This window comes from Eptesicus fuscus, chromosome 4 (genome assembly GCF_027574615.1).
Source record: "Eptesicus fuscus isolate TK198812 chromosome 4, DD_ASM_mEF_20220401, whole genome shotgun sequence".
In the NCBI taxonomy this organism is placed as follows: domain Eukaryota; kingdom Metazoa; phylum Chordata; class Mammalia; order Chiroptera; family Vespertilionidae; genus Eptesicus; species Eptesicus fuscus.
In genome coordinates, this window is record NC_072476.1 from 29,812,577 (window position 1) to 29,833,056 (window position 20,480).

General features: G+C 55.8%; 1 protein-coding gene across 1 annotated transcript in view; it reads left to right on the top strand.

The window, feature by feature from the left end:
* The window catches only part of CASTOR2 (cytosolic arginine sensor for mTORC1 subunit 2), a 48,526-nt gene that overhangs the window by 19,272 nt on the left and 8,774 nt on the right, over nucleotides 1-20,480 (top strand). Inside the window, exon 2 of the mRNA XM_008141496.3 lies at nucleotides 15,880-15,950. Within this exon, the coding sequence (XP_008139718.1) occupies nucleotides 15,880-15,950 (71 nt within the window). The remainder of the gene's footprint in view (nucleotides 1-15,879; nucleotides 15,951-20,480) is intronic.

The following is a 20,480-nucleotide window of genomic DNA, read 5'->3' on the forward strand; positions in this document are numbered from 1 at the left end:
AGAACCTCGCTGTCCAAATTGGTAGCCCCTTGCCACGTGTGGCTATTTAAATGTAACGGAAAGAAATTCAGTTTTTTAGCCTCATAAGCCACATTTCAAACCTCTCAATAGCTACCTGTGGCAAGTGGCTGTCCAGCTGGACAGTGGCTGTAGACCACTTCCGTCATTCCAGGAAGCTCTACTGAGCAGCGCTGTTTTGTTTTTGTTTTTTAGCTAGAGGCCTGGTGCATGACCTTCGTGCACTGGAGGGTGGAGGGGGTCCCACAGCCCGGCCTGCACCCTCTCGCAGTCCAGGACCCCTCGGAGAATGTCCGCTGGGAGCAGGCCTAAGGCGGCAATCGGACATCCTCCGAGGGGTCCTTAGCGTTGCCATGGAGGCGGGAGAGGCTCCTGCCACCACTGCTGCTGCGCTCGCCTGGCTGAGCAGCGCTCCCCTGTGGGAGCGCATTGACCACCAGGGGAAGCTCCTGCATTGAGCGTCTGCCCCCTGGTGGTCAGTGCGTGTCATAGTGACCGGTCATTCTGCTATTAGGTTGATTTGCATATTAGGGTTTTATTATATAGGATAGGATAGTGTGGTATTTTTTTTAAATTGATTTCAGAGAAGAAGGAAGGGAAAAGGAGATAGAAACATCATTGATAAAAGAGAATCATGGATTGGCCACCTCCTGTATGCCCCTCCACTGGGGATCAAGCCTGCAACCTGGCTTATGCCCTGACCAGTAATCAAATTGTGACCTCCTGGTTCATAGGTTGAAGCTCAACCACTGAGCCACCATGACCAGGCTGAGCAGCGCTGTTTTAGAAGGGTGTTGGGACTCAGTGAGAGAGAATGCCAGGCTCATTTTGGCAATGACTGTCCTGACATTGAGTTGGGCAGAGTGGGGTCACACCTGGCTGTGTTTGCCATTGGAAGACAGGTGCTGGGGATGCGTGTCGTGGGCCTCTGAACCGAGCAGTCATGTGTGGTGTTGTGGGATGAGGTTGGGCCTACGCCGGCAGGCTGGCAGGCTGGCAGGATTTGGCTGCATTCTGAAGTCCCAGCACTCGCAGGTGGGCTCTTCCACTTTCTACTCAGGCACTACCACCTCCGGGATGCCTTCCCTGAACCCCAGACCCCAGCACTCCCCAGTTGCCCTTCTTTGCTCACACATCACATCTGCCTCCTCAGCAGGCACAGTGCTGGCCATGGAACTGGGGTGGACAGGGCACTGGCTTGAGGAGCTGGAGCCACAATTCTACCATCACAGGCACGTGTTCTGACATGGGAGTGGCTGGGCGGCTTGCTGGGCGTCGAGGCTCACCCTCCTTCCCAACTCCCAGCTAAGGCTCTTCCAGGAGAGTGACAGGGAGGCCTGACACGCTGGGCGGGGCTGAACGGGCTGCTGCCCGGGCTCTGGGCTTGGGCACCGGGAATTCCAGGAGTCGGGCCGCAGCCCACTTGGAGCAGCGAGCTGCTAAGACTCCCAGGTTAGTGTCCAGAGCTGGCAGAAATCACAGGTCACTTCTGTGTTATCTGGTTTACATTTGCTTAACCTACTCCTGACCTCAGAGGCAGCCCAGGGAACTCTGAGGAGGCCCGCAGGCCCTCAGCCCACACCCCCCGCCGTGGTGTTCCAGGCTGACCTCACGAGTGGTCACACACACAGATACCTCCCGCCATTCAGGAAATTGACTGCCCCCAAAACCCAAGACACTTGAGAACTTTGGGGGTCTGGGAAAGGAAAACAGGGCATTTGTAGGCCAGAAGTGTTTTCTTTGGCCCATCCAGTGTGTTTTTTCAAAATTATACCAACATTTCAGCATTGAGATAGATCACAAAAATCTGGATTTCCATTTTTCCTTGAAAAATTGGAAGCTCTTGCAATCCAGGACCCACATGGTAGCAGCTGATCAGAGCTGAGTGGCAGCTGCCCCTTCTAGTAAGGAGGGAACCCCCGGCCCCTAGCACCCTCAGTCCCTTCCACTCCCAGTGTCCCCACACACTGAGACCGGCGACCAGGCCCATGCGTCGTCATGGTTTTACAGGACTGTTCCTCCCTATATTCTTTCCCAAAAGCACAAGGGAGAAAGATGGACTGAGGGGGCCACACGTTTCTCCGTGCAAATGAAGACTGTCCCTGGGTATTACATATGGAACGCGTGTCTCACTCCTGGTTCTTTCACCCGAGTATTTTGCAGACCTTTGAGCTGTGATCTCTGTTTTAGACATGTCCAGGCTTTTCCTTGGTTGAATCCTCCTGTCCTCCCTTGCACCCCCTTTTGTTTCCTGTCCCTGGGACCCCTGCAGAAACACATCTCTCTGTCTTGGGGGTGGGGGAGTTGGGCAGATACTGCTGACTTGGTAAAGACAATGGCGGCTGCATGGCTGTTCTTGGTACTCTTGACCATCCTCCCAGGCTCCCAGCTGGAGGGGTTCAGGGTCTAGATCAGGGGTCCTCAAACTTTTAAACAGGGGGCCAGTTCACTGTCCCTCAGACCGTTAGAGGGCCGGACTATAGTTTAAAAAAAAACTATGAACAAATTCCTATGCACACTGCACATATCTTATTTTGAAGTAAAAAAAAAAACGGCAAAAACACCCGCATGTGGCCCGCGAGCCGTAGTTTGAGGACGCCTGGCCTAGAGGCTGCCTCGGTGCTGACATGGCCACAGACACGGGCTTCCGTTTCTGGGTCCTGCATCTCGGCATCCCCTGGGTCCCCCTGTGGACCACAGTGGGTGGAGCCTGAGCCCAGCTTCCACCACCCGAGAGAAGATGGGGCCCAAGCAGGAGCAGAGCTCAAACGGCAGGATCCTGGTGAGACGCAGGACCCGCTCTCCCCTCCACAGCCAAAGGGAGACGCTCAAGACATAGACCCCACCCGTCGCTCAGACGTTTCAGAGCCTTTTTATTTTTCATGGATCTCGGGTGCACAGAACTTGATTCCTCCTCATCCTTGGTTTGTGATGTACAAGTTGATCCTGCTCTTTCTTTCCTTTGGTTCATTCTGTGAATAGTATTACCCCCACTGCGACCATGGCACTGACGGTCAGTGCCGTCCACCCACACTTCTCTTCCCCTTGACGCTATGGCCTTGTCCTGTGTGTACCTGAGGAGGGCATCCGGCTGTGTCATCTTCTGGGCTTGCTTTCTCCACTCAGCGTCGCATGACAGTGTGTAGAAGATGTTCAACCTGCCCATGGCTGTAGGTGATCCGGCCACACTGCCGTGGATCATTTCTCTCCTCGAGGTCTGGGTCTCCCCTGCCTGGGTCTCCTCCTCCAGGCCTCCGCTTACTCATCCCTCCCTGAGCCCTGCCCAGACCCCTCCACCAAGGGAGGCCTACGCTGCTTCCTATCCAAAGCCTTCCTTGTGGCACAGCCCTGACCACAACAGACTGTGATATGCTTTGTGTGCTGGGTTTAGCCAGGGCCCCGTCCCAGCACGTTCCCCTCCCATCTCGGGGGTGGGGGGGAGGGGACCCAGCCTCAGCACAGGGACCCACCCCGTGGAGAGGGTGGGGCTCAGGCCGGCTTGGATGGGCTGAGGTGTGCAGAGCAGTTCTGTGGGGCAAGCTTGAGCTGCTTTTGTGGAATTAAGGAATTAAGGGCATAGGAAATCAGCCAGGGATTTTTTTTTAAGAAAGATGTTCATAACAGCTTTATTCATAATAGCCAAGCACTAAAAACAACCAAATGTTATCAAGAGAGAAGATAAGTAAGAATATGTTATAATACATTATACATGTATATTCATCAATAAAGACAACTGCAACGAATAAAATAAAATGGATTAATCTCAAAATCAATACATGGAACAAAGGAAGCGAGGCACAAAACGGTGCCCACTCCATGGTTGAGAGCGAAAGCGAGCGCACGGAGCCTGTGACAACAGAAACGGGAGCAGGGTGGCCCTCGTGGGTGTCAGGACTGAGGGGAAGGGGCGGAGAAGACGGCGTGGAGAGAATGTCCAGGGCTCTTTACATGAAGGGGTGGAGGTTCAGTGGCCGTATACACTTTCCAAACTCATCAAACTGGACACCAAAAGTCTGTACGTTTTATTACTGTACATGATGCCGGAGCTTTAAATAAAGAGTTTTGTGGGGGGGGAGGAGGGGGTATGTTATCTGGAAGAAATAATGATGCAGGCCCAGACTTGATCTCATGAAAAGCATTTCTCACCTAAAACGGTGAGTGCCCAGCGAGCAGGGTATCGCCAAGGAGATGGTCAAGTTTCCTTTCTCCTCATCCATCTTCACATCACCGACTCTGCCCCCTCAAACTCTTGTTCTGGGGACCTTTGAGGCCCATCGTGGGGCATGAGCCACGTGACCACCTCCAGGCAGACCACCCAGCATGTCTGCTCAACTGACATGAAGACCCAAGGGGGACAGGAAGAAAGGCTAGGGCTTTCCTTCTCTGCTGGTGAAGCAGCAGCCGCATGGGGTGTGCACAGACGGTACGTGTGCGGCCATTGAGTCCCACAGACTGACCTGACCTGGGAGCCAGCACCCAGGCAAGACCCGGAGGAGAAGGGTCCCAGGATTCCAGAAGCCTCCCCACCACGCCCTTCCAGCCACCACTCCCTCTCCGGCATGCTATCCCAACTTCTGTTGCCTCGATATGATTCTGCCTATTTTTGGTGCCCAAACCAGGATGTTCCCAGACAAGCCAAGAAGACTGGTCCCTCAGCCATCTCCCTGCTGGCATTAAGGTGAACAGGCATTGCTGTGCCCAGCTTAAACACGCCACCCTGGGCGGTGACATTGATGGGGTGGTGGTGTGGGGGTTCTCAGGCTCAGAGGCCTCAGAGGCGCAAGCAGAGGCTCCTTACATGAGCCACCGGCATGTGCTGGCGGAGTCACTGAGCTAAAGCCCCGGGTTAAGTCTCTCCTAGCCAGGTGGGCCCAGGCATCTGGCAAGGGAGGCTGGCCCTGCAATCTCTCTGGTTTTCCAACTTGAGCTTTGCACCCTCAGCAGGCCCACTGGGTACTTTTTAGAGTTCACCGGGTGAGTTCAGTGTGCAACCAAGGTTGAGAACCAGTGCGTTAAGCAGTAAAAAGCTGGGTTTTATGCAGGGCTTTTGCCCACAAGCTCTGTTCCCATTGTAGGAAGAGTGGTGGTCCTATTGGATCCTTCCCTGTCATTTTTCCAGCTGGAGCAAATATCCACAGGTCCCTGAAGGGCAGAATTAAGACTAGCCGGTGTCAGTTAAAAAGAGGCTACCTCGATAGAGGTTCTAGAAATCAGCTGCCCTGTGACGGAATGAATTGCTTTGCATGGAGTGAGCTCCGCCTCCCGAGGGGTATGCAAATAGAGGCTGGGTCTCCATCGGGGTTCAGGTTGGGTCACTGCAGGAGCAGCACACAGTGGTCTCCGGCCTTGATTCCAGGCCTCCCTGTGCCCCGCCCTCCTATCTGGGTGATCCCAGGAAGGTTCCCTTTGTGGTTTTGATACAGAACCTGTGGTAAACTGTTCCACAAATTAAACAAACTCTTGCAGTTCTTTCCCCTCAACTCATTTATCTGGTTCATAAATCTCAGTGGATTTGCTGCACGAGTTTGCTTGGAAATGGCCCTCCCCGTCTGCCCTTCCCCTCCTGGTTCAGGTCTGTTGTTGGAACAGGGCTCTGACGGGCAGGGCTTGTCGCCCAGGGTGCCCGAGGAGAGGCCCGTGTGAGGGCCTAGCTCTGCTGGGTTAGGAATCTGAGAGTAAACAGATCAAGTTTCCAGTGTTAGCTGGCCACAGCAATTGAAAATGAGAATGTTCTCTGAGATGACTCAGCCTCTCGGCCCCAGGGTAGAGGCAGCCCCAGGCCTTGGCTCTGCCCTGGTGGTCGGCTGCAGGCCAAGCCCAAGGGGAACAGCAGTGGAGTTTTAGAGTGAGTGGTGTGCAGTTACGGTCCATCCCATCAGGATGAGGGCACAAGCCGCAGTCTTGGTTATCTAACAGGTTGCTGTCCTCAGTTTCCTCATTTGTGAAATGGGGATCAACCATTCCTGTCTCAGAGGGTGGATGTGAGAAATGAGTCTAAGACCATTCCAGCCAGTGTAGGCAGAGAAGTGCCCATCGGAAGCTCTGGGAGAGAGCCTGGGTCGCAGAGGGTGGAGAATTGGAGGGAGGGAGTCATGTGAGGCCCCCTTGAGAGCCACCTACATGGGGAGGAGAAGAGAAGTCACTGTAGGAAACAAAAGAGGAGTGTCAGTGTCAGAAGTTAGAGGAGGCCATGTGGTAGCTTCTAGCATCCAATGGAAGATGTTGGCCGGCCACATGGGGTCCAGCCAGTAGGTCAAGGACAGGAGGGCATGAGGGAAGAGGCTGTCAGGTTTGGCTGGTGGAGGTCAACAGGAGGTCAGCTGGTGAGCTGAACAGGATCAGATGGAAGGTGAGGCCAGCCGGTGGCAACAGAGGGTTGATAGTGACCAACTGAAGGCCTGTTTGGTGATAAAGGGGAGTGAAGGAGCAGTGGCCTGAGGAGGAGATGGGGATGAAGGAAACATTAGCCTGTGGGAATGGAGGAAGAAAAAGAAGGTTGCCTTGGTACTGTTTTTCTGAGACCAGAGAGAAGGGTTAAGATGGATGAAAAAAAACCCAGATGTTTTCAAAGGGGGAGGGGGTCTCACCACTTGGCCTAAATGTTAGGAAACTGGAGAAGGTGCAGGCTGGGGTTCAGCTCATGCATGCCCAATCAAGAGACAAGACACAGGGTTGAGCAGATCCGGGGGTGGAGGGTCGGGAGGGGTGGGGGAGGACGGGCAGGGGCAAGATCTAGGCCCTGCAGAGATTTCTGAGCTGGAGGTCAGTGCTAGAGGAGGACAGTGCTAGACGGGGGTTATCTAAGGATTGGGGTCAGCTAAGGGGGCCACCCAGGACACCCTGCTCCAAAGCCAGTACAGAATTGGAGAGGCCGCAGGAGATGAGAGGCGCTCAGGTGACCCAGGAGCCAGGGGCACTCGGAGTTACCAGGCAACGGGACAACAACTCCACACAGTACCCCAGCTTGGCTCCAAAGTCCTGTAATCGCAGCCCTCTAGGGACTGTCGGTTCCCAATTAATAGTGTCAGGGACTTGGAGGGGTGGGGGGAACGAGTACTACAGATTGTTTAGATTATTGTTTTCAGCTCGCTGACCAAAAGCTGCTTGCCCCCTGGAAGGATAGGAGGTTGTGTGTGTCCTCACCCCATAGTGTGTGGAACAGGGGAAGTGGAATAAGCTTCCACTATGTCAGGAGAAAACCAGGGAACATCAGTGCCATCAGTGCCGAAAGGAAGGGAAGAGACTGGTGCTGTTGGAGCATGCGTGTGTGCCTGGTGCTTGTACCTAAGGAGATGCCAGCCTCTCCCCTGGTCCAGCAATCAGTGGGGTGATGCCCCTCTTTCCGAGTGGGGAGACTGGTTCGGGGCCATGTAAACGTCAGACCATGGAGCTGATACCATCACTGGGACTCCAACCGTGGCCCCTTGGCTCTAAGGCAATGCCTTTTGCCGAGCATTAACCACTGCCACGGCACCATCGGAGGGTCAAGTAGAGGCTGGACTGCGAGAACTGAGTTGAGGGGTGAAGATACATCTGTGCAGCTGGCCAAGGTCAGATTGAATGATCCAAATGACGGAGATTGTAGCCTTTGGACCAGTCCTGCCCGTTCATCCTGGGCCCCTTGCCTGCTTCTGGCACCTGGACCTGCCAGGCCACCTCCTCTGGAGGCTCTTTTGCTGAGTTCCCTCCACCTGTTTTTGCCCAGCAGCCTGAGCCAGCTCCAGTTCTGTGGCTGGGTCCTCCACGCCCTTCCGCCGGACCCCTGGCCCATTCCCTCTAAACTTCTGCCGGACCCAGGTTCCCAGAGAACAGTCTCTCCTTTGCCCCAGGGGGGACCTCAGCTCAGGTTCATGGCCCTCACCCACTGAGTGTCCTTGCATGGCCTTCCTTATTCGTTTATCTAACTAATCAGAGTTAATAATGTAATCCGCTCGTGTTTAAGCCAGAGCAGAAATAGGATCTCTCAGTACCCTACCTTTACCCAGAGGTCTCCCGCGCCCCCCACCCATGCCCAGCGAACCTGTGTTCTTCATCGCTTTGCTTCCTTTTCATGTCATTCTGTTGCAACTACGTGGAGTTGTAAAGGTGGTCTGTTAGTTTGATTTTTTGGGGTTTTTTTTTTAAAGCTGCTTTTAACTCTAAAAAGAGGACCATGCTGTATGTCATACTTGGAGACTTTTCCACCTATTACATTGCTAAGATTCTTCCACATTTTTGCAAGTCACCGTAGATTGTTTGTTTAGACTGTTGGGTAATATTCTTCTGTCATTGTTCCCCTCCTCTTCCAGTGATGGGCATCTGGGGTGTAGCCAGGTTTTTGTTGCTGGGAACAGGCTATTATAAATTCTCTTGTCAGTGTCTCCCATTACACATATGTAAGAAGGTGGAATCTCGCCGGGAAGAGCTGAGTCATGGGGAACATGCCTCCAGGTGCCCTCACCTTAGAGATTGCACAGCCTGTTGGCCCCGAGGCAGTCACTGCCTTAATCTAACTGGGCATCCGTGTTCCTGTCTGGAAAACACTAATTAATGATCCCACACATGCACGCCGTGCTGATTGTGCACAGACCCCGTGTCTAGTCCTGTGCTGGGCACGGGGACTCGGCTGAGGAAGACGCGGCCCCACGGTCCAGGCGCAGCGAAGGCAGACCTGAATCTTCTCAGCAGCACCCTGGGTCTTCCCCTCGCTGGGAATGGGCCGGTGGGCACAAGGGTGGGCACCGGGGCGGAAGCTGGGCCAGGCCCCACGGTCCCTCGTGAGGCCACTGGACTTCTGCTGAGGGCTGGGGCGGGGGCCACAGGAACGGGGAGATCTGAAACCAGAGAGAGATCGCTGAACACCGAGAAGCCAAGAGCCCACAAGCAGAAGGTGTGCTCCTGTCTGCAAGGCCCGAGCGCTCCAGACAGGAACGCTGCCAGGGACATCCCGTTCCCCTCGCTCCCGGGCCAGCTGCTCCACTCGGCTGCATCGAGTGACCACACTCCAGCAGTCTCGAGCACATCCATGTATGTTCAGTGCCTCCTTAAACCCTAACCTGCAGGGGAGGTATTTCCAGGCCTCTCTCACAGGTCAGGAACCTGGGGCGAATGGAGGGCCGGTAAGTTGTTCCGCCTCATCTCGGGGAGGTGGGAAAGCCAAGATTCCCACGGGGGCCTTGTCCACCTCAGTCCCCCCAAGGAAGAAAAGACACCTCCAGACCTTGCCACCTGTGTGTCCTGCACTAGGATATGTGTGTGTTCCCAAAGCCAGAGGCCTTTCCCAGACTGGTCCTACCCGGATGACCCTTCCGACCCTGCCCCCTGCCAGGCCCCTGGGACAGGCAGCCATTCAGCAGCTCTCCAGAGGTCTGTGCCTTAGGCCTGGGGCAGGGCAGGGCAGTCCCACCGCCCCAGGTGTCTTACCTGCCCCAGGTTTCCACAGAGGAAAGGACTAAACCAGTTGGGACCAGATTTAACCCTTTGCACTCGCTTGCTTTTTTCTCGATTCCTTTATTCTAATGCTAACCGTGTCGAGTCACACTCGACATCCGAGTGCAGAAGGTTAAAGGTGAGCCAGTTAGGCCACTGCAGGGCCCCACCTCTGCCTGCTGGCCTCCCTGGTGCCTCCCACCGGAACACTGGCCGTGGGAGAACCGTCTTTCCCTGCCTTGGCCTCATGTTTCTCCCCCAATTTGTTGAATATTATTTCCTGGCCACAAGCGGACCCACGCCTACCACTGGCAGCCTGGGCCAAACCACCGTCGGCTCTTGCCAGCTCCTTGAAGGAGAATCGTCTCCTAACTGGTCTCGGGGTCCTCACCCAGGCCTCACAGGGGCCACAAGGCATCATCCCGCCCCCATCACCTGTGAAGTCATTGCCTGTCATTTCCTCGCCCCCGCCACTCAGCCACGCTGGCCTCTGTCACTCCTGGCCTCGGGGCTTTGCACAGTCTCCTCGCTCTGGCCTCCCTGGGACGGCAGCATGCCCGCTGTTCCACCTCCTACAGGTCTTGTGCGGACCCTCCTTTCCCTGCTCAACTTTTTTTTGTTGTTGTACACAGGTAGACGTAACACAGATGTACCATCGGAACTATTTTTCAGTGTACAGCTCGGTGGCCTTAAGTACATTCACATTGTTTGTGTAACCATCACCGCCATCCAACTCCAGAACTTTCTCATCATCTCACACTGAAACTCTGTATCCCATTAAACAATCGCTCCCCATCTCCCCCTTCCTCCAGCCCCTAGCAACCACTTCCTGCTCCGTCTTTAAATTGTAAACCCCTGTTGTGCTAGCCCTCGCCCTCCCTGCACTTTTTCTTCGCTCTGTGGTGCGCACCATCATTGGACCCAATATTTTATTACTCCCCACCACCACATGTAAACGCCAGTTGTCTTTCTTAAGGTGTGTCCCTAGCACCTGAAGCAGTGTCTGGCTGGTTTGTTGAAGGACTGAAAGATTGCCTGGGTCTCAGGGACTTGATCCAGACCCTACTAATTCCTTCTGCCCTACCGACCCCTTTTTTGCAGTTCCTACCTGTGCAAGTCCCCCTAGAATGTACAAGCCATGTTGCCCACACTGATTCTCCTGGCTGCCCGTGACATAAGCCGATTTCTTTTCTATCTTAATGGAAATGAACCTCCTCTTCAGGATTGCCCTTCCAATCACAGAACCAATCAGGGCTTTCTTTCTAACTACAGTTGGAAACGGTCGCCTGTAATTGTTAAAGACAGTAGAAATGAAAGGTAAATAACACGAGAGATTGAGGGAGGACCCACGAGAAACATGAAAACGCTGCTGCTGGTTAGGAGAACAAAGGCTGACACACACCAGGCCAGCACCCTGAGGAGGCCGGAAGCACGGCGAGGGGCAGCGGCGGGGGGCAGACCCGGCCCCTCCATATCCCCGCTGTGACGTCCGGCAGAGGAGGCCGTGGCTAAGCCTCCCTGGTTCCAGCCTGAATGGGCTGCACTTTGCGAGAAAGACTCCGGGCCTTCCAGGCTGGTGCTCGAATTCTAACTGGGCTCATGGGCATTCAGAGGCCCTACTTGAACGAAAAAAACAAGAACGGTTTGTGAACAGGTACCTGGAACGTGCTGGAAGACTGTTCTCGGTCCCGTTGGTAGCGTGGGAAGGCTCTGGGTTCATCTCAAGGCCCGGCAGGGTGGGCTGTGACTGCAAAGGTCTGAGCTGGTTCTCTGAGGGGCTAGGTGACCTCAGCAGGGCCTGGCTGGCACAGGGCATTCTGGCTAGCTCCCACCTCCCAGAGCCCTGGGTCCTGCCGGAGAGTCCATGTACTGGCAGCCTTTGCTGAGCCCTGACTACGTAAGGGGTCTTTGTGGTCTGGGAGCCAAGAGGAAGTGAGCACGGCCGGCAGGTGAGTGGAGAAGGCGGGATGGATGCTAACAGGAACTTGCACTCAATGGCGATGGCTCCGGCCACCCCCTGGTGCCGCGATCTGGATGTCCCCTGTCCTCAGACACACCCGATGTCTGGAGATTGCCCAGGCCTTGGTGTGTGTGTCAGGCAGCGGGGTTGGGCCCAGGGCTGCAGGTTCGGCTCCGACGCAGATTCCCTGGCAACATGGGGCTGGGTCCATCTCTCCTGTCCTACATCATCATCCCTTCCCTGCCTGCCTGGTGGGAACTGAGCTATTGGGGAGGTGAATGGAGACTTTTCAAGCCAAAGCTTTTTACTTGGGCGCAGTGGGTGGGAACCAGGTGTTTCAGAGAATCAGAGACCCAGCTTACTCTATCCTCCCCCTCGAGGCAGCGGTACCCTTCAGAGAACTGGCAACGCACTGCCTCCCAAGCCAGCCTATTGGTCTCTGTAGTCAGCTGGCTGTAGAGCTTTTCTTTACTGGGAACACAGCTGGCCTCCCCGGTGCCTCCCCTTTAGCTCTGTCTGCCCACCAATAGCCAGCATATTGAGGGCTTACCATAGTCATATGGGGTTTTCAACATTTCTTCTTCAACAACAACACGTGAGAACACGGGGCACCGGGAGTGACTCGCCTAAGGTCACACAGCCATAAGCAGCCACGTGGCTTACAACCCGTGGTACACAATTACCACAGAGACTTAAAGGTGGTGGCTGGCGTCTTCCCCAGGCCACAGGGGTGCAGCCTAGGGTCCCCTCAGCTCCTGTGGGCATGCTCCGTGTTGGCCAGGAGGCTCTGAACAGACATGGCTCCTGTTGTGGCCTGCCCTCATCCAGTCTCCATGCTCCGTTTACGGAGCCCAGGGGACTTGGCACCCCCTAGACGGGACTTGCGTGATTGTTGGGGTGTGTCCCGAGCCAGGGCTCACCCAGAGCTGCTGTCCGCAGTCTCCCTCCTCCCCCATTGGTGAGAGCTCTAGAGTTTCGTATCCCATCTACCCGAGTGCTCCTGCAGGACCTGCCCAGTGACCGTGGCACTCGGTTGCACAGGTTGTGTACTCTCGGTTCTGCGGCACTCCTCCCACAGACCGAAATGGTGAGCCCTCTCCTCCGAGCTGGGCCACCACCGCCAGCTCCCTGGGCAGCAGGTAGATCTGTCTTGGGTTCTGGTTGGGGCTTTTGCCTCGCCTTGAGAGGTATTTTCCAGGCACTCAACGGCTCTGGAATCGTGTCTGTGCATCTTGTTGGTCCCCACTGCTATGGAGCTGGCAGGGTTCCAGGTGGCCCAGGCACTGCCCAGGCCGGAACTGGATGGGCACTAGCCCACCCTGAAGCTGCCCTCGTTGTGCAGAGGGATGAGGCAGCCCAGGGCTCACCACCCGGGGCCGGGCTGGGACTGGGACCCAGGCCCTAGACTCCAGGCCCGCGGTCCTCTTCTTGCTCTCCCAGGCTGCTCTCTCCTGTCATTTCATCCTGTTCCTGAGTACCACGAGGGCATCTAGAGGGCAAGCAGATCTCCTCCTCCTCCTCAGGTTTCCTAGTAGGCAGGCTGATTGCTTGGTTTGGGTCCTCTTTCCAGCTCCTTGTAGACCAAGTGCAGAGAGGCCACAAACAGCGGGGCCTGGCGTCTGTGGTGTGGATTTAGCTACGACTCACTGGAGAGCACAGAGTTGGGACTAGAGACTTTAGTGTTTCTCAGTGGAGGGTACACCAGGGCAGTGCCACGCCAAGGCAGTGCCGTGCCAGGGCACGTTGGACTTGTTCCGATTAGAGCTGCTCTGGCCTTGGCGGTAGGTATGTGGCTGTAGTCCACTCTTTTGCTCATCAGACAGTGAGGTTGGTCCTGTGCCCAGCCAGGTGTGTGTGCAGAGAGCCTCCAGCCCTTGCCTGTGAGAGCGTATGGTCTGCTGGGGAGACAAGTATTCGCAACGGGTTGTGGCAAGTTCTCATCGTGCACAGTTGCTCTCGGGGAGCACTGCCCAGGTCTGAGGGCAACTTCACATGCACTGTGAGGCGAGCGAACTCTCTCCTGGAGTTGTGAGGTACGAGCAGCCCACGGTGGCCTTAACACCCTCTTGTGGACACGGTGTAAGTAAGGATGTAGCTCTCAAGGGAGGACCCACCCGTTTGGTGGGAGGTGAGGGAGAGGAGGTGGCTGGTGCCAGTCGTAAAAGAAGATCCTTTAACTGGGTCTTGAAGGGTGAGACGGCCACATCGACATATTCATGCCCCGTTTACACAGAGGCTGATGCTGCCTTCTGCTGGTGCCTGTGCCTCCAGGATGATTTATACGGTCTATTTCTGGAATGTCCCTCACAGCCGAGAGGGCATTGGGAGCAAATGCCACATCTGTTAGCCTTCACAGGGCTCTCTCAGACACGGGGTGGCCACGCCCCCACCCAGCAAGGACCTGCTTGTGGCAGGCCGATGATGGGGGTTGGGGGGGGGGGGCGACTTCCAAGGTTCTTTCTGAGTGCACAGGAGTCCCCAAGAAGGAGCTAGGCCAGACCAGTGATTGCCACTCACTAAGGTGATAATTTGCCGTTGTCCCGAGCAATTACAGATTTCATTTGTCCAGGCAGTAGTTGCAAATTGGATGTGGACAGGCAGGGACAGAGATGTCATTTGCAAACCAAAGCGCAGGAGGGAAGTGGAAGAGAGTGTGCTGTCGGTTGGTCAGAGGGGGAGATTAAGTGCCACCCTGTTTACAATGCTGGCACAGGCATTTCCTTCAAAGTCGGGTTCAGGGGGGTATAATTTACACCCAGTAAAATTCACCCTTCAGGGTACAGTTCTTTGAGTTTTGCCAAATGTGTGTGATCCTGTAGCCACCACCACAATCAAGATACCAAACACCCCACCACCCCAAGAGTTCCTGGGCTCCCCTCCAACGTCAACCCCGGCCCACCCTCTGGCAGCCATGGATCAGCTCAGTCCTTACAGTTTTGCCCCTTCCAGATGTCACGTAAATGGGATCATATATATTGTAACCTTTTGAGTCCGGGTTGAACTTAGCAAAGTGCCTTTGAGATTCATCCACGTTACAGCGAATCCGTAACTCGTTCCTCTTTATTGCGGACCGGAACCCCATGGTGTGGATGAGCCTCCGCTCGGCCAGGGCTCTAGTTGAAGGGAGGGCGTGGGTTGTCTCCCCTTTGGGGTGATCACACATCAAGGCTGCAAACCTTGGCGTGCAGGTCTGTGTGTGCGCATAGGTTTTCTTCCTCCGGCGTCAGTACCCAGGAGTGGGATTGCCAGTTCGTGTGGTCGGTGTCTGTTTAACTTTGTGAGAAACCTCCAAACTGTTGTCCAAATGGCAGTATCGTTCTGCATTCCTTCTGGTTCCAGTTGCTCTTGCTCCTTGTGGAAAATGGAAAGGGTAAAGTAAAAGGTGCTGTCGGGTTCTGTGGTCGGGCTTCCGGGGCGGCTGGCGGGAGAGGGGGGCCCCCGAGGAGAGAGTGGTGGACACGGCGGCCACCCGGGCCCTGCAGCGCTGCATCCCCTTCGAGATCCCTTTCCCATTCAGTCTGTGTGCAAGTGCTGACCGGCCACGGCTGGGGTTACGCGCTGGGCCTCTTGCTGTCACGGCTCCCGTGATGGATGGGTTTTACGCGCTGGGCATGGAGCCCGTGCTGGGCCTCACGCTCCAGAGCAGCGATGCCAGATAAGTGACCGCGCTTCCTGCGTGCCGCTGCCTGTGCACACCGGCTCTCCCTGCAGCTGCCGTTCCGGGGGCTGTTCTGGCTGAGGGGGAAAGAGACAGGCATTGAGGGGTGGGGACCCCGTTACCCCGTGACGGAAAGCCTAGACACGGAGCCCAGCTAGTCTGCCAGGCACCAAGAGCGTGCTCAGGGCAAGACGGCAGGGCCGAGATAAAGGGGGCAGAGTAATGACCAGTCCCGGCCTGGCCTTGGGAAATGGATAGTATTGTGGGGGGAGGGACGAGCATCATACACCCCAGGCTGAGTAGTACTCCCAGAGGTGACATGTGGCAGTTCAGGGGTCTGTGTCCCACACCCAGCACAGACGTCCACACCCCTCCCTGAAGGCTGGGCTGCCCTTTGGGTGATGGGAATTAGGACTTGAAAGACAGTGGGAGCTCTTCAGTTGGTGAGGAGGGGCCCAGGACGGAGGCCTGGAGGTCGGAATTGGGGGCCCCTGGATAAGACAGTTCATTTGCATGGCCCCTGCCCGACCTACCCTTCAGCCACTTCCTCGCTGAAAAAGTGGGGTCTGCGACCCCTGGGCCTATACAGGATCCCAGAGGCTGGCCGATTCGGGGTGCAGAGGGGACGATCACCATCTCGAGGCCTCTCTGAGACCTCCTGAGTCAGGACAGGGCAGGGAGGGGGTGAGAGGTACAGCTTACTGGAGGTCACCAGCAGCCTGCAGTCAGAGCTCTGGGTAAACCGATTCACCTGCTGGGTCACCACAGTGTCCGGCCAGGGCTAATGCAGAACTAACGTGCCATCCCGTGTCTGCCTGTCTGTCCATCCACACAGGTGCAAGTTCTTCAGTCTGACCGAGACCCCGGAGGATTACACCATCATCGTCGATGAGGAGGGTTTCCTGGGTGAGTGCTTCTCCCACCAGGGATGTGGCCGGACTGGGCCCTGCCGTCGAGGCTGGCTGCCCGCCTCCTTATTTCTGCCCCCGCCCCGCCCCGTGGGGAGTCTCCTCCTCTCTCTCCCAGCCTCCTGGCTAGGGGCCCCTCCCTCTCTGCCCAGGAGCCTGCCCAGGAAGGCCCTGAGCTAACAGGGGCCGTGACCCTGTGCCTCCCCAGCCGAGAACTAAAGCAGCCAAGAAGGAAGGCACACATTTCATAAAGCATCTGCTGTGAGGGAGGTGCTTTCCGTTGTCCTCAGTCCTTGTCCCCATTGGCGGAGCCCCAGGTACCATCCTTCGTGATCTTCCTTCACCTTTTTTCCACTTGTTAAATTGAGATGCCATGCACCTGCCAGAAAAGTCACCATGGTAAAACTCGGCGGTTCACAAGGTTGTGCAGCCATCGCCACCCCGATGCCAGAACATTTGCATCTCCCCCAACAGAAACCCCATTACCTGCCAGCAGTCATTCTCCCCTCGCCCCACATCCTTGCAGTTTTAATATTACAGTTTTTTACGTTTGTCCGCGTGCTGCCCGATACACGTTAGTTTCCGGGGAGGAGCTGGGAACAGAAACCGGATGTCACGGCCCAGGCTCCCCCAACGTTGGTGTCTGAACCACGTTCTTCAAAACGTGCAGAGGACACAAGTCCGACATTTTTAAGAAACAGTCCCACCCCGCCCTCGCTGGTGTGGCTCAGTGGATAGAGCGTCGGCCTGCGGACTGAAGAGTCCCGGGTTCGATTCTGGTCAAGGGCACATGCCTGAGTTGCAGGATTGATCTCCAGTAGGGAACATGCAGGAGGCAGCTCATCAATGATTCTCTTTCGTCATTGATGTTTCTATCTCTCTCTCTCCCTCTCCTTTTTTCTCTGAAATCAATAAAATATTTAAATAATAATAATAACAAAGAAACAGTCCCACCCCAAAAACTAGTCACTTTTTGGTATTTCCTGTCCAGCTTCTTTCTGTGCACGTTGTCTCTTTTTAATTTCCTTACGACCATGCTGTATAAAGAAGTGCTTTCACTTAACATTTACGTCACATTACGCCTTAACGTTTCCTGTGTCGTCACAGCAGCCGCGCGTCCTTCCCAGTCCCCTAAGGTTAGATTTAAACTCACTTTAATTTTTCTCCAGTGATAAAGTTATAGACACTTTAAATCTGTAACATTTGTCCTTAGGCAGGTCGATTCCTAAAATGGGGTCTGAGAAATGGCACATGGTCAGAAGTCGGCTGTTTTCCCGTTCTCCTGTTGACACCCCAGGGAAGCGACCGCCCAGCTGCGCTCTGTCATCCTACCCGCAGGTGCCCCAGAGCACCTACCAGTGTGGGGTGGTCCCACCCCCCTCTCAAGGACACCATGGCCTTCCTGACTCAGAGGGGGCATCTCGTGGCCAGGGCAGGGATAGGGCAGGCCCCACAGGAGGCCCTGCCTTGTCATCGAAGGCACCGATGGAGTCACTCACTTATTTATTCAGCAGACGTTGTCTGAGTACAGGAGCCACGGATACGCGGACACTATGCTTGGGCAACCCAGACACGTTTCCATTTTCTTATGGGCACTCATCATGCCTTTAACGCAGAACTGCTGAGAAGGGTGGCATCTGAACGCTCCGGAGTATCTGTGCTCTGGTAATGGATGTTCTATCTAATCCTCCTCCTCAGACGAGACTGAAGTCTCTACCTCTTGAGGCAGCAAATGAGCAGACACCATGAGCAAGGAGAGAGGGAGGCCGTGGGACCTGGCAAGCCGGTTCTGCAGGCCCTGGAAGGCCATGTTTGCAGGGTTTATCACTAACCAGGGAGATGCCCTGCAGAGGAGTGGCTGGCTATCTGAGGCCGCCTCCAGGGTTGCAGGAGGCTGTGTTTACTGAGCACCTGGGGTGTGCCAGCATCTTGCTAGGCCCTGGAGATGGAGCTGGGAATTGAGAGACACCATCTCCGACCCCAGGAGCCTCAGGGCTCTGTGACTTCTGGGTAAGGGTCTCCCTTCCAGGCTAGCGAAGCAGGCTGCTTAGACAGCTGTTATTGCCCCAGAAAAAAAATATGTACTTTTAAAGAAGTACGTATCTCATACTCCTGTTGCAGAGCTACAGGGGCCAGGATACACTATGAGACTCCCCTGTACCCGCTGCAGGATGCATCACCACCTGGGATCATCCGGTGGCCTGAGGGTAACCAGTAAAGACCCGTTTTATACGAGGGAAAACTGACATTCAGGTGCCCACAGTCCCTGAGTGACGGGGGCCCATTTGAAGCAGGAAATGCTGCGGTGAATCCCAACAGACCAAGGTCAGGGGCAGCTGAGAAGGGGGATGGGCCAGTGTGTGGCCAGGGCAGTGTGAGAAGGCCCTCCGAGGGGAGGGTTTGGGGTGGAGGCTGCCAAGTTCACCCTCTCGCCTCAGCTCTAGGCGTGGTTCTCTTAGGAGGCCCCTCTTCAGAAAGGGAATTTGGGCTGTGGCTGCCCCCGTGGGATGGGGAGGGGTGCTGGCTGTGCCATGCTGTGTGAAAGATGGGGCCCCGTCTCCCAGTTCTGCAAGTATTGCTTCTCACCCAAGCGCCTCCCTCGGCCAGGGTGCCTTGATTGTGGTTCTCTGGCAATGTCGTCAGCGCGGCGCTTTGGCTGTTAGGACCAGCAGCTATCTGCGGTTCACATGTGCATCAAATGCTGAGCCTTTCCCGGGAGGGTGGGACAGTTGTCAGCGACATTAACCAGGCAGCTTCCTGTTTCATGTGGAATTTTAGAGGCTCTTGGCTCAAATGGATGCTCTGTGTCTGCATGGCAAACCGGAGGGGTTTGTGTGCATGTGTGTCGTTTGATCTTTACATATCTAATGAGCACTTACTTTGTGCAATTGCTAGATGCTCGTGGGGACCCAAAATAATATGCATGGCAGCCCCTGCCCTGACCTCTTAGGTTTGCAGTTTAGCGGGGCGCAGTGCTAATCAGGACCCCTTCACTGGCCCCCCCACCCGTCTCAGGCCCCTTACCTGCATCAGGGGGACCTGTAACACCCGGGGGCAGGACATGCTCCTTGGCCGTGACTAGCCAAACGGGAGAAGGAAGAAGATGTTGAGAGGTAACTCCTGGCTTCATCCTGGACTAAGATGAGAAGATTCGGCTCGGATCTAGCCCTGCTACTCGCTGCTTATCTTTCTGGGCCAGTGGTCAGCAAACTCATTAGTCGACAGAGCGGCAAACAGCGGCTCGCGAGCCGCAGTTTGCCGACCACTGTTCTGGGCAAGTTGCTCAGCGCCCTGGGGCCTCCATGGCCTCGTCCCAAGCACAGGATCGCCTCCCTCCCGCTCAGTGCTGTAAGGCATGCTCGTGGCGAACCAGGCATACGAGTGGACCCACGTAGTTCAAACCCGTATTGTTCAACAGTCAGCTTACTCCTTTACAGTGACATGGAGCATTTTTTAAACTCTGGATAGCCTTGACCCAACTGCCATCCAGAACCAGCAGAACACCAGCAGTGTAACCAGAAAGGCTCTGGCCTTTGATGAGCCCTCAGATGGGTGCCAGGCACTCAGCGAGCGCTCCGGGCGGATTATCTCATTTAATCCTGCCGGCACCTTCTCCGGCCGCTCCTGATTTCATCATCCCACATTGGAAAACAAAAGCCCGGGGCCCAAGGTCACACAGCCAGGACTGACCCTGCTGCGGGCGGGCAGGAGGAGCCTGAGAAACAGGCTCTGTGTGGAGGACGCGGCCACATAGCGCAGGGACCTGCAGGTCCTTCGGCCAAAACGGGGGGCTCCTGAGGAGGAGGGAGTCCCACCCAGCAACAGAGTCGCCCACCTTCGTGACCGGGAGCGTGGCGAGGGACTGTGACCTCCTCTACCAGGGAGTGTCCTCAGCTCCGAGAAGCTATATTTAGGGTCTGGGACGACGGCACTGACAGATAGTCCATCTCAGTCTTAGCAGGGGTCCACTTTTCCTCTAGGGAGGGGCCCGTGTGCCTCCTCCTGGCAGCTCGTCCCCACAGCCCCCGAGCAGCACCCTGGGCGCCCCCAGGCTTGGCCGGGGTGAGCAGGGGCCCGCTCAGCCCTTCCCGCTCCCCCAGAATGCCAGGGCAGCGTCTGATGTCCGTGGGGCCAGAAGCAGTAAACGCTGTGGTTTCCAGCCACTCTGACAGAGCCCCCCTGCAGGAAGCCTCCGCGGGGACCACGGGCCTGCCCGTGAAGAACCTCAGGCTTCTGCCCAGGGCTGAGAGCCAGAGCGAAATTATTCGCAGTTCAGCTCTGAGCTGGGCTCCAGTTCTGGGAGCACGGCTGCTCTCGGTCCTGGGGCCGAGAAGTCTCTCCTGACCCCTTGGGTGACGGGTAGAGAGACCAGACGTGGCTACCTGAGACCTAGCGCCTTTTAAAACGTTTTCTCCTGCTCTTCCTCCCAAACCTTTTCCCTTTCCTGGGAAGCTGCCTGCCTCTCCAGCCAGCCTGGCCAAAGACTGGCCCTTCTCGGCCGATAGGACCCATGGGTTTGCTGGGCTGT